Here is a 13529-nt window from a genome sequence, read left to right on the forward strand (position 1 = left end):
TTATGGATCATTACCCAGTTACCCTCATTATTGGGTATTATCATTTGTTGGCACGATTCTGAGGGTGGCTGCCAAATCAGTGTCCATCTGAATCTGGATCATCTGTGCTGTGTTCTGGACCGTCACGAATATTATTATTCTGAGCTAACCATAAGTACAGGGGATGTGTACAGAGGACGCACAGCACAAAAAGATACACAGAAAGAGTAATTATGGGAATCCAAATTGAATTTAGTGAGCTGTGGTACTTCATGATAACTGTAAGTGTTAGTGCTTTTCTAGAAAAATCAATTGGAGACAACATAATGCTCAGTATGGTGGCTTTATGAATGGAAGTTGCTTTTCAGGTATTAGACCTAATCAACATTTTGATCATTTTAATTGGACTAGCCTGAAAAATGCATTTTTAGCAGAATATAAGCATTGTTGTACATAAACCCATTTTAAAAAGTTTGTACTGAAATATTTAATTTTAAGCTGCTCTTCGTCATGTTTTCTCAGCTCAGTTATATATAGGGTCTATAATAAATTTTGTTTGTTTGTTTGTTGTATTTCAGGTAAATGTATATGTTCAGGTTTTGTACTTTCACCCAGATTCAAAAGCCAAAGAAAAACTGAGGGACAAAAATAATCAGTTATACAGACCCTTTGTGAAATGGGGATCTACACCAGGGACTGTAAGTAATGATCTTTCTAAAGAGGAAAAAACCCTGAAATAACTAAATATCAATAAGTCAACAACGAACAATAATGTCCCATGGGACCTAAATAAATAACACCCCAGTTTCACCTGAAAGCTGCTGGCTCTAGCAGGCAGTGACAGATGGGTGGATGCAGAGGGACAACCCAAGGCCTTATAAGATCATACTGTTCTGTTGCTGTGGGAAACTGTTTTAATTTGTTTTTGTTTTTTCTTGTTTGTTGTAACCCTTTCAAAAAAACTTGATCTTTATATACTGGAGTATATATTACAAATGTTTAGAATTAAAGATTTATGTTATCCAAGCAGGACACACAAAGAGTCTTAATAAGCAATTTTGTTTCAATCCTATACTTTTCATTTACTTTATAAAATAAATATATAAATAAATAAAAGAATAAATGTTTGCAGCATGCATGTGAATGCATCAAATTAATTTTCGTAATGTAGCATTGTATAATATTTACTGTATAAATTGGTCAAGCTTAAGTTTTTAATAAATGTTTGCAGAACATTACAAGTATTATAAAATACTAGAATATTTTTAGTTATTTTATATTTTGTTTTATATTTTTAATTTTTGTGACATCCCTTTCACAAAACATTACTTGCAAATGCATGTTATTGTATCAATATAATTTGCATAACATTGCATTGTATAATGTTTTATTTATTATAAAGTTCAAAATTTATTAAAATGACAGTTAAACATTTAATTTAATTGATTTAGAAAAACAAAATATTTTTTCACTAAAATACACTGTTTAGAAAGGAAATATTTTTTTGTAAATCAAGAAATGTGAAAGGGTTAGTTCACCCATTAATTACTCACCCTCATGTCGTTCCAAACCCGTTCATCTTCAGAACACAAATGAAGAACTTTTTGATGAAATCTGAGAGCTTTCTGTCAATCTATAGATAGCTAGGCAACTACCACTTTGACACTTCAAAAAGTTTATAAAGAGATGAAACACATCATCAGATTCGCATTGTCTGACGGAAGATGCACAGGGATGCCCGAAGCTTGGCAATGTGATGCAGCATCTCATTCCTTTCTCTTCTAATATAGAGATGTTAGGAAAGGCCATGAAGTTTCTGTGCTCCATTGGAATCATTCTAGATCTCTTAGAGCAGAGCTACCAGAAAATAGGCATAGCTTAGGCTAAGTATATGACCCATATCTAGCAGTTTCCAACCGAAGATTGGGGCAATGAGCAGGAGCATAACCTTACTTAATATCCAGACCTGAAGGAGAGAGTATAACGACTCTAGTTTAGTCATCTTAAATGTGTCCAGGTCTACATCTAAAAATATTCTATCAGGGAGTCAAACAGCAGGCTACTCAGGCTGAATAAAGCAACCTTAGCTTAATTTGTTTCTCAGGGTAAGGTGTGGGCCCAACTGCCCCAGTCCTAAAATAATAGCAACAAGTGCCAGGCTCATCCTTATTCGAGCCATCCCCTAATTTTATCTCCTCTATAAACAACCTCTTGGAGAAGAAAGGAAGGAGAAGAAGAAGAAGAAAAGAATTAAAAAGGGGGATGCGAGAGCTCAATCACTCTCCTCTTTTTTTCACCATACACACAGCCCTCAGATCTGTATGCGGTTTCCTCCTATTATGGCGCCTCCGCTCCCCACTTCTTGGAGGGGGAGTTCGGGCAGCCACACACGTCTTCTGCTTTTCTCTCCAGGAATTTATTCCTGGTGGAGGTGCAGACGATTTAGTAGAAGCCTGAACTCGGCGAGGGATAAACTTCCCATAGGTGTCTGACTGCTTTCTCATCTCTCTAAACCTGTCCACCACTGTCTCAACAGCAGTGCCAAAAAAGTTCAGAGGGTGAGACGGAGGCATCTAGAAGGACAGCTCTGTAACACTCCTTGATGCCTGACACAGTTCAGAGACCCCCACAGGGATAAACCCTCCCCTTGATCCAGGTCTTTGATCAGGTCTGCTGGTACACTTGCAGTATTCCCATGGTGTGCAAAGCTCTGCCAGTTTGACTGACCGCTACATATGATCTGCCCACCAACCTCAATTTTGCCTGACATGGTTTCAGGGGCAAAAATGTAATTTGCTAAATTTCTTTCCATCCGAGGCATCCTCCCATAACCCTGTGCGCCCAGCCTCTCTACACTTGAATAACTCGAAGTTGAATGAGCCACATGAGTAGAGTATGGATGTTTCCATGAACCTGACACCTCAGTGTGCTGGTGTGGTAGAAATGGAAGGCTCACCGGAGCTATACACTTATGTCTCCGCAGATATTGTTTGTCTAAGTGACTGTCTGCGGTCTCTCGTTTCTAGCTGGACCAGTTGAGGCTTAGTCGGGCTGTGGCATGAGTCATAAGCTCCACTAGCACATCATATTCAGCACTTTGCTGCATGGAGAAGGAAACAGATCTTTTAAAAATATCTGTCTCTACTTACACGTCTATATGGTCAGAGTCATAGGCAAACAATGAGTCCTCATTTCCCGCAGAAGAATCCGCTAAGCAGGCTTCTGCTTCTGGCATAAGGATAATGGAGCTAGCAGGAAAGGTGAGAGAAACTCCCCCATGCTCCTCTATCAACTCCATTTGAGATTCTCATGACCACAGCCTGCGCGCTGCCTCTGCAAATGCATGGCTAGAGCCGAGGTGCTCAGTGGCTTGACTCTCTTCACTCGTGAAGGGAGCCAGCTGGGAGCAGAGCTTTCTCATTGAGAAATCATTGCAATGAATGCAACCAGCCACATTGAAGGTTGAACGTGCGTGCTTCACTCCAAGACAGATAATGCACAGCTTGTGACCAGGGCTTGGAGGGACACTGTTTGAACTGTCTGCTCCCCATTATTCTTTTTACTTTCCCTCCTTTCTTTGTTAAACACTGCTATCTTCACACAGCACACAAACAAGCGGCTTCCTGAAGACAAAGAAGCTGATAATGTGTTCTCAGGCACCCTTCTTATATCCTGGGGCGCACCTTGCAATGTCACCACACTGCGTCGGCCATGAATGGCATGTTGTTACACATGCCTCAGACACCAGGTTCCACAGGGGTGCATCCCCATTGCGTCAGTCGACGCAGGGTTGAATTCCCTTGAATGGGAACTACTCCATGGGGGAAAACGCAGTCCAAAGCAGGCGGAGGGCAAACTGTCTGGGCTGGAGGATCTGGGACTGAACAAACCAACTGGAAAAGACACCTCACAGGAAGCAACAACATAGGAAAACAATCCATAATGAACTGGCACAAGACAGAGAACAAAGGGAGAATAAATATCGAAGGAAATCAGAAGTGTAATAAGGGAGAGAAGGTGGGGAACATGAACCAACAATTGGGTAACAAGAGGACAGGGCCAAATCTAAAGACTGATGGAAAAGCACATACAAACATGGCACAGGATCCTGACACTGTATGTCTGTATGAGAATGCGGCTTTGGGGTTATCTGGGCCATGCACTCTTATGTCTTTGTTTGAGTGTTCAGGCCGTGGTGTCTGGATCCTGACACACTTTAGTTGTGGTCTTTTGTTTGTGTGAGCACAGGGCAAACAAACATAAACAAAGCCATGTGCTCACACAAACACAAGACAAAAATGCATGAAGCACCAATACCGATATAAACCAAAACTGGACCAAAGTATCAGGATCCAGACACCACGTCATGAACACTCAAACAAAGGCATAAGAGCGCATGGCCCAGAGAACAGCCCCAAAGTCCCACGTTTAAACAGATGCAAGACAAACACATGAGTGTCAGGATCCTGTTACCAAAATAAAAATAGGACCAATCAAGGTGACAAGACCTTGAAAATTACAGTAATTACTGTATTGATGATGAGAAACAATAATCAAATCATGTGCTCTACCTTACATATGGCAACATCAGTGCTTATCTTAAAGGTTAATAACTGCTTACCCATATAAAATAGTTGTAATTGTCAATTATACTCATTAAAGGGATAGTTCACTCAAAAATGGAAATTACCCCATGATTTACTCACCCTCAAGCCATTCTAGATGTATATGACTTTCTTCTTTCAGACGAATACGATCAGAGTTATATTAAATAAGGTCCTGGCTCTCCTAAGCTTTATAATGGCAGTAAATAGAGGATGAGATTTTGAAGCATTTTGAACCAATCTGCATTTGTGTAAGAAAAATCTGTATTTAAATCTTTAAAACATAAATAACTGGCTTCCAGCGAACGGTCGTACGCATGTCGACTTACACCAAAAGAGTAACCCCTTACACAATGTAGGAGTAGTGAAAGTTTTGACGCCTCTCGATGTTCAAACAAATAGGGCTGTGCAACAAACTCCAGCTCCTCTTCTCTTATATCGAAATCCTCTGATATTTCTCTAAAAAAAAATAATGTTTTAGACTTCTAATTCGTGACCTGTGTTTTGTTTTGGTATCCTTTGTGCTTCTGCATGCGTCAGCTCATGTGTCAGGTCAAAGATCACTCTTTTGCCGTAAATCTATGCATGCGGCCGTCTGTCGGTAGCTAATTATTTTAGTTTTTAAAGTTTTAAATATGGATATTTTTCTTACACAAATGCATCGCTTCACTTTAGAAGGCCTTTATTAACCCCCGGAGCTGTGTGGTTATCTTTTATGATGGATGGTTCCACTTTTTTGGGCTTCAAAATCTCATCCTTTATTTACTGCCATTATTAGGAGAGCCAGGACATTATTTGATGTAACTCTGATTGTATTAGTCTATAGAAAGAAAGTCATATACACCTAGGATGGATCGAGGGTGAGTAAATCCTGGGGTAATTTTCATCTTTGTGTGAACTATCCCTCGAAAGATCTCATTTACCCATCTATAGACCCTCCCCTCAAAGAAATAAGGACAGAAGTAGTTGAAAGTGGACAAAAGAGACGGATTAAAATACCAGGTGTAAACAGAAATGTGTCTCCCTCGTCTACTTGTGATTCGATCGACCAAACTCATCTTAATACCAGGTGTAAACAGGCCCTAAAGGTCCAATGTGTCACCTGTTTATATGTGTTACAGGTGAGCTCTCTCGGACGGGAGGTGGCTGAGCTGGGACGAGTCATGCGGAGTCTTGCCTTTCTCATCGAATCTATGATGGCCTCTCCTCAAACACCAGGTGTCTGTACATCCGCATTTACCTCGGGACATCCCTCTCCTCCTATCCCCTTCCAGGGCGAAGGTTCTTCCTGGGCCAGCCCGCCTTTTCCTTCACCGATGCACCCTGGAATACGTCAGGGAGGACTTGTATCCCTTCCACTCAGGCCACAAGAACTGCAGCTGGTCTGCCCCACCACGTCTCACAGTTCATTTCCCGTCACACTTTCCACATCCCCCCATACGGACAGATTCAAAGAGCCTTTACTGGCCCTTTCTTCACACAGCGCAGTTGCTCGGACCCGCTCGCAGAGCCTGGAGACGCCTCTTCCACAACATCATCAACACATCTCACATGCCCCTGGAACTTTACCCAGAGCTGGACAGCCATTGCTGGGAGAAGGGGAGGATCTCAGGTCCCTGGGTTTGTAGCAATCAACCTTTAAAATGGACAAGTTCCACTGGAATCTGCGTGTTAACCTGGACTCAGGACTGAACTGATAAGATAAGTGGTACACGCACTGCCAAAGCCATGGAGCAATGGTTCCTTCGAAGATATACGTGTTTACCATTTCAGTTTTTAAGATAATCTCTCTAACGGCATGTCTTTCAATGCTAGAAACTAAAGGGATATCTCTAATCAGGAAATCTACACTAAACAATTTAGTGTAGAAACAATTTTCACTATATAATTGCTATTACATTTCACAATTAATTTCAAAGAAGCAGCAAGTAACACATTATGAAGTGTAAAACACTTCAATAGTCTTTGTTTTATTTACAACTTTGAAAAATCATTTACAGCTTATTTGGAGTTACAACAGCAGACAGTTTACTAGGATCTAACCTACCTGCTAAAACAAATGGTTTGTGATTAAGATTCAACCCATATTTCACATTCACTGCATTCATTATATGTCCAAATACTGTTAATATTAAGAAAAACAGCTCAAAATTTTACTAAACTTTTAGTTTATCCCCCACAAAATAAACTTCTATGTAATGAAATGTTCTAGATTTATTACAAGTTGCGCTTGATCACCATCTGTGACATGCTGTCGATTATCACCGATTATAATGCATTTCCAATGGCAGTCTATGAATAATACAAAAATATACACCTAACCTATGGAAGTCCCACCAGTAAAAGGACAATTTACAGCTCAAATAAATTTTAGTCATTTTTAGTAAGAATTTTCTGGAACCTAAAATCTTATAAAAGAAATCTTGCAGGTAGACTGGTATGCTAATGCTGCTGGATGCTATCTGTCTAGTTAAGTAAAAAGAGAAACCTCCCATTTTCAGAATTTATATTAGAAAATCAGCTCTTTAATCAGATATAATGTATGCTTAGAAGCATGAGTTCTACTAATCAAGGTTCTTAGTGCTTGATAAATGACTTTATCCTCTAATTTAGTCAGATTAGCCATGTATGGTGTAAAAATAAAATGAACCTGCTTGTTTTAAAATGCTATGTATAACAAATTAACTAGTTGATGGGTTGTCTGAACAACTAGTCAGTCTTAAGGAAGCATTGCATAATTAATAATAGTCATGTCACGTCCATTGGAGACTAATCTGACTTGCACAAAACTACCATAGTCTTCACATAAAAAGGAGATGGATTACGCATAATAACGGGAACATTGCTCACAGTGGGCGATCTTAAGTTTGACAGTAATTGTTTTGGAATTTATTGTTGAAGGTGGTGAATTCGTTACAGAAGTGGTGCTTTGATGGCTGTAGCGACAAAGCTTTAAAGAGGATGAATTTAGAGACAAAACTTCTTGGAGAGTGTTTTAAAGTGCTGGCTGTATACAGGTTACTGTTAGACATTTAGCATGCTAAATCACAGCACAATGACAACAGGCTCAAAGCCTCCGAGTTGTTGCATCCCCTTTCAAGCGCCATGCTAAAGACAGAAACTGTTAACACTTTACAGTAAGGTTTGTTAAAATTAGTTCATGCATTTGGTATTATGAACTAACAATGAACAACTATTTTTACAACATGATTAGTTCACTTCAGAATTAAAGTTCCCTGATAATTTACTCACCCCATGTCATCCAAGATGTTTGTCTTTCTTTCTTCAGTTGAAAAGAAATTAAGGTTTTTGAGGAAAACATTCCAGATTTTTCTCCATATAGTGGACTTCAGTGGGGTACATGTTGAAGATCCATTTCAATGCAGCTACAAAAGACTCTACACAATCCCAGATGTCTAGTGGTCATTTTCTAATATATATATATATATATATATATATATATATATATATATATATATATATATATATATATATATATATATATATATATATATATATACACATACATATGTACTTTTAACCAGAAATGCTCATCTTGCACTGCTCTGCGATGCGCCACACATTATGTAATCACATTGGAAAGGTCAAACGCGATGTAGGAGGAATAACCGTGGTAAGGTGAAAAACTCCATCTCATTTTCTCCTCCAACTTCAAAATCATCTGACATCGTTATTTTACCTTTTTTTGTCAAATGCGTTTAACTAAGTCTTTGCACGTTTGCTGTGTAGACACTGGATCGGTACTTTCGCCTACGTCACGTGTGACCTTTCCAACGTGATGGTCGTATCGCAGAGCTAGTGCAAGATGAGCATTTGTGGTTAAAAAGTATATACATTTTTATTTTTATTTTAGAAAATGTCTGATCGTTTCACTAGACAAGACACTTATTCCTCGGCTGGGATCGTGTAGAGCCCTTTGAAGCTGCATTAAAACGCAATTTGACCCACCTGAACCCTGTTAAAGTCCACTATAAGGAAAATAATCCTGTAATGTTTTCCTCAAAAACCTTAATTTCTTTTCGACTGAAGAAAGAAAGACAAACATTTTGGATGACATGGGGGTGAGTAAATTATCAGGAAATGTTAATTCTTAAGTGAAAAAAAAAAAACATATTAGGCAGCAACAATGTTATTATTAAAGGGTTAGTTCACCCAAAAAATGAAAATTCTGTCATTAATTACTCACCCTCATGTCGTTCCACACCCGTAAGACCTTCGTTCATCTTCGGAGCCAAAAAAACAAAATAACAACTTTATTCAACAATATCTAGTGATGGGCAATTTCTAAATACTCCTTCATGAAGCTTCGAAGCTTTACGAATCTTATGTTTCGAATCAGTGGTTCGGAGAGCGTATCAAACTGCCAAAGTTATGTGATTTCAGTAAACGAGGCTTCGTTACGTCACAAGCGTTTCGAAATTTCAGTGGTTCACCACTGGGGGGCGTGACTTTGGCAGTTTGATACACGCTCTGAACCACTGATTCGAAACAAAAGATTCGAAAAGCTTTGAAGCTTCATGAAGCAGTGTTTTGAAATGGCCTAGATATTGTTGAATAAAGTAATTGTTTTTTTTTTTTTGGTTCACAAAAAGTATTCTCGTCGCTTCATAACCTTAAGGTTGAACCACTGTAGTCACATGAACTGTTTTACATATGTCTTTAGTAGCTTTCTGGCCATCTGAAAGTGATGATTATCTTGCTGGCAATGGAAGCCTCACTGAGTCATCGGATTTTATCAAAAATATCTTAATTTGTGTTCCGAAGATGAACTAAGGTCTTACGGGTGGAACGACATGATTAATGACAGAATTTTAATTTTTGGGTAAACTAACCCTTTAACTAAAATGTAAAACTAGTTTTCATTAATTGAAATGAAGCTGAAATCAAAACCATATTAGATATAAATTAGAAATAAAAATTTAAACTTAAAATTAGAAATGCTGCCTCAACTAACTGAAATAAAATAATTTAAAATTGAAGTACTAAAATTACTAAAACTAAATAAAAATAAGAAAGTGACAAAATATTAATGAGTAATAAAACACTATATAAATTGTCTAAAATAACATGGGCTGGCAGATTACTGTCATTCACATGTGTTTTGGCATTTTTGCCTTAATTAAAATAGGCCAGTATAGATAATCGACAAGAAGTGAAGTGGTAGAGAGAGGGGGACAGGATCGGGAAAGGTCCAAGAGCCAGGACTCGAACTCGGGTTGCCTGAGGCTATCGGCTCCGACACAGAACGCAGATGCGAAATGCAAGCGCAATTATAAAACACATCCATCTAGCACGCTTAAGTATAAAAACAATGCAAAAGTAGTGCACTGTAACGTAAAAACACATTCTTTGCGAACAGAACTGCACTGCCGCATCACATTAGTTGCTCATTTGCATAAAGTAGGCAAGCTCTTGCTGCTCATGTGACCAGAAATGAATGTCTTCAGGTTGCTTCAGATCTCTTGCAGTGTGAACATCTCTTAAACCTTCACCAACAGTGTCATTATCAACTTGATCAAGACAGATTGATTGTTTGCTTTACATTTAAACTCACATGGACCACGAATGCTCGTTTTAAAGCATCTTTCTGAAGGTTTCCGGGATATCCCTTTAGCTTCTTTCTATTTGTTGTTTTTAATTGCATGACTTCTGAAGAGGGTGGAGAGTATACCCTTACAGTAGGTTGTAGAGATGCCATGTAGGGTTGTGCAGTAGACACCATAGAAGCATGAAGGTCATCTTGACACACACTGTCTCTCTTTTCTCCTCTGCTTGGCCCTCAGGGCAGGAGGGAGGAACAGCAGGGACAAGTCTTAAACACAATGTGCGTACGCTGTATGCGAGTGCATGTTCTTGACTGTGCGTGCAAGTGCGTTTGCGGGGGAAGCGGGGTTATAATACTGTAGCCAAATACTAAAGGGGTATTTGTGGCAGAGGTTTCTAAAGGGATGGGATCTGGAGCATGAAGGATGGGGGTGGGGTGGTCCAAAGATGGAGTTTATTATTAGTAGAAGTTGAATTGACATGGGGAAGGGGGGTTTCTGTTTGCTTGCTCTTTAGGACTGGTCTTGGGGGATTGCTTGCCGGTGGCAAAGTGGCCCCTGCTGTCAATCGTCTCTCCCTGGCACAGATGTGGTCTGTCTGCTTTGCCTGTCTTCCTCTCTTTCTGTCTTTCTCTGCTCACTTTCCTCCCATTTCACAGTCTTAATCTGGGAACATATTGCAAACCTCCTACTCCTGTTTACACCATTGACCTTACTTAGTCATTCATTTTAAAGGGATAGTTCACCCAGATATGAATATTGTGTCATCATCTACTCACCCTCATGTCCTTCTAAACCTGTATGACTTTCTTTCTTTGGCGGAACACTCAAAAACAAAACAAAAAACAAACAAAAAAGTACATTTAAGATATTATTTTTCATACATTGAAAACATACTCTCAAGCTTCAAAAGACTTTTTCCAAGCTGTCCTAAAAAAGTCGTTATGTACTAACAATCTTCTTTTCCACTGAATATTACAATTTTATTTTTAATTAGTCTTTTCAATTTAGTTTAGTTTTTATTAGTTTCCCATTACTTTTTTAGTTTTTCTAGTTTCTGTTTGTTTGTTTGTTTATATTTATTATTTGTGGATATTTTTTTGGAGTCATAAAATGTAAATGTAAAATACAAATGTATTTTAGTTTAGTTTTCAATAGATTTCACTCAATTGTTGTACATTTTGGATCAGTTTTCATTTTTCTAGTTTAAGTTCATTTATTTATTTATGTGTTTATTTATTTATGTATTATACATTTGAGAATTTTTGTTTTATTTGTTATTTTAGTTAGCTTTGGAGTCATGAAAATGTGTTGGTTATGTTAGTTTTTATTTTTATTGCAGTTAATGTTGTGTTAATTATAATTTTGGTTGAGGTTAAAGGTGACCTATTATGCCCCTTTTGACAAGACGTAATATAAGTTTCTGGTGTCCCCAGAATGTGTCTGTGAAGTTTCAGCTCAAAATACCCCACAGATCATTTATTATGTCAAATTTGCCCCGATTTGGGTGTGAGCAAAATTAGCCGTTTTTGTGGGTGGGTTGCTTTAAATGCAAATGAGCCCCCAAACTCGCTCGTCATTCCAATACACTGAGGCATACGTAATACAGTAGTTCACACAGCAAATATAACTCGCAAAATGGATCGTTACAAACTGTTCTTGATGCAGCATATAACATGGGTATGGCGTGTGTTTTGTGGATGTTTGCTAAAATTCGATTCTGAATGATTTTGTTAGCGTGATGCACGGCTAACGTGGCTAAAGCCACACACTGTTAGAGAGATTCAATAAGAATGAAGATGCGTTTATGAATTATACAGGCTACATGCGTTTTTGGGTTAAAAATGAAAATTACAACATGGCTCTGGTCTCCGTGAATACAGTAAGAAACAATGGTAACTTTAGCCACATTTAACAGTACATTAGCAACGTGCTAACGAAACACTCATATGTTTACTATTATAGCCGTTAACAGATCAGTGATGATGTTTACATAGCTGAGACATATCACAAGCTCAGGGACGGTCGTTCTTGAGTGCTGCTGTCCTGCAGACTTTTGCTCTGACACAACTCACCTTCCTTCACGTAGCTTTAGTAATCCTGAAGACATTCAAGTGTGTTTGATCAGGGTTGTAGCTAAACTGCGGGACAGCTCCTGCAGTGGGTGGAAACCTACAGATTCAGGAGGCGGTAATATTATAATAAGATCCCCTTCCTACGTCACAAGGGTAGCGAAATCAGTATGGCTCGATTTCTCACATTCTTGTAGAGAAAGGCTAACCAAAACAAAGTTACTGGGTTGCCCTTTTTCACATTTTCTGTGCTGGTAGATGCACCAGAAACCCGATTATAGCACTTAAACATGGAAAAGTCAGATTTTCATGATATGATCCCTTTAATGCCAGCAGATGGTCAAGTTTCTCTTAACCAAAACATGATAGGCCAATTCTAAACATACTAGCAAATGAAATTTAAGAATAAAAGTAAAGCGTTTCAAAAATATGCGTTTTGAGTGAGAAAGAAAGTCTACATAATTTGGAACAACGTGGGGAGCGAATAGATATTTTTATTTTGTGGTGAACTGTCCATTTAACTGTTCGACTCTCATTCTATGTGCATTCTGTATGTTTTATACTGTCTCTTTTAGTCTGTTATTGGAAAACTGCATGTCAGACTTTAAAGGGTGACTGATATAGCCAATACCGTATTTATTCTACTTGACGTTTCAGGACCTTTTTAAAAGTGTTTATTATATAATATGTCATCTGAACCGGCCCCCAAAAGTCTTCATCACTGCCTTGAGTCAGCTTGATATTTCCTCCCACAATTCTAGACAGACTGTGTCTTCTTGCCCCTTTCTTACAGGGCTCCTCCTCTCCATCAGTCCGACAGTCACAGGAAGGCGAAATGCCAAGCTTGAGCATAGGGGTTTACATTTTTATATTTCCATGAATGTATCTCAACTAAAGGTGTATTTTTATACCTCTAAAAACAGAGGAAAGCTTCTAGAATCGTGAAAAGACTGCTGGGAACGGATGCAATATGTTTGGCTACTGGAGGAATTGTGGGAATCATATTCCAATGCAACAATGAATCTCGATACAGTTATCTCACTGTCTTGATGGCTTTGTGAAACTCTCCTCTCTCTAATACTACTGGGAATGTAATCATGTTATTTAAATTCTTTTGTTTTGATATTATTAGAGAAAAACCTGTAATGCAAATAAATGACTACAGCTATTGGATTAACGCAGATGTATTGTGCATGTTTCCTACTCTTGTTCTGCCACAAATGTATATCATCAGAGAGGCTGACATCAAGTTAAAATCAGTGCCTCATTTTTCAAATGTAATGTTGAACATATGTTAATAAGCTAATACA

General features: G+C 38.4%; 1 protein-coding gene across 2 annotated transcripts in view; it reads left to right on the forward strand.

The window, feature by feature from the left end:
- The window catches only part of kcnh8 (potassium voltage-gated channel, subfamily H (eag-related), member 8), an 83729-nt gene extending 75898 nt beyond the window's left edge, over nucleotides 1-7831 (forward strand). For both annotated transcript variants that reach the window (XM_048202334.1, XM_048202336.1), the window contains one exon: nucleotides 5705-7831. In XM_048202334.1, coding sequence (XP_048058291.1) covers nucleotides 5705-6211 — 507 coding nt within the window. In that variant the 3' untranslated portion in view covers nucleotides 6212-7831. The remainder of the gene's footprint in view (nucleotides 1-5704) is intronic.
- The last annotated feature ends 5698 nt before the right edge of the window (nucleotides 7832-13529 follow it).

Source organism: Megalobrama amblycephala, linkage group LG9 (assembly GCF_018812025.1).
Source record: "Megalobrama amblycephala isolate DHTTF-2021 linkage group LG9, ASM1881202v1, whole genome shotgun sequence".
NCBI classification, from domain to species: Eukaryota; Metazoa; Chordata; class Actinopteri; order Cypriniformes; family Xenocyprididae; genus Megalobrama; species Megalobrama amblycephala.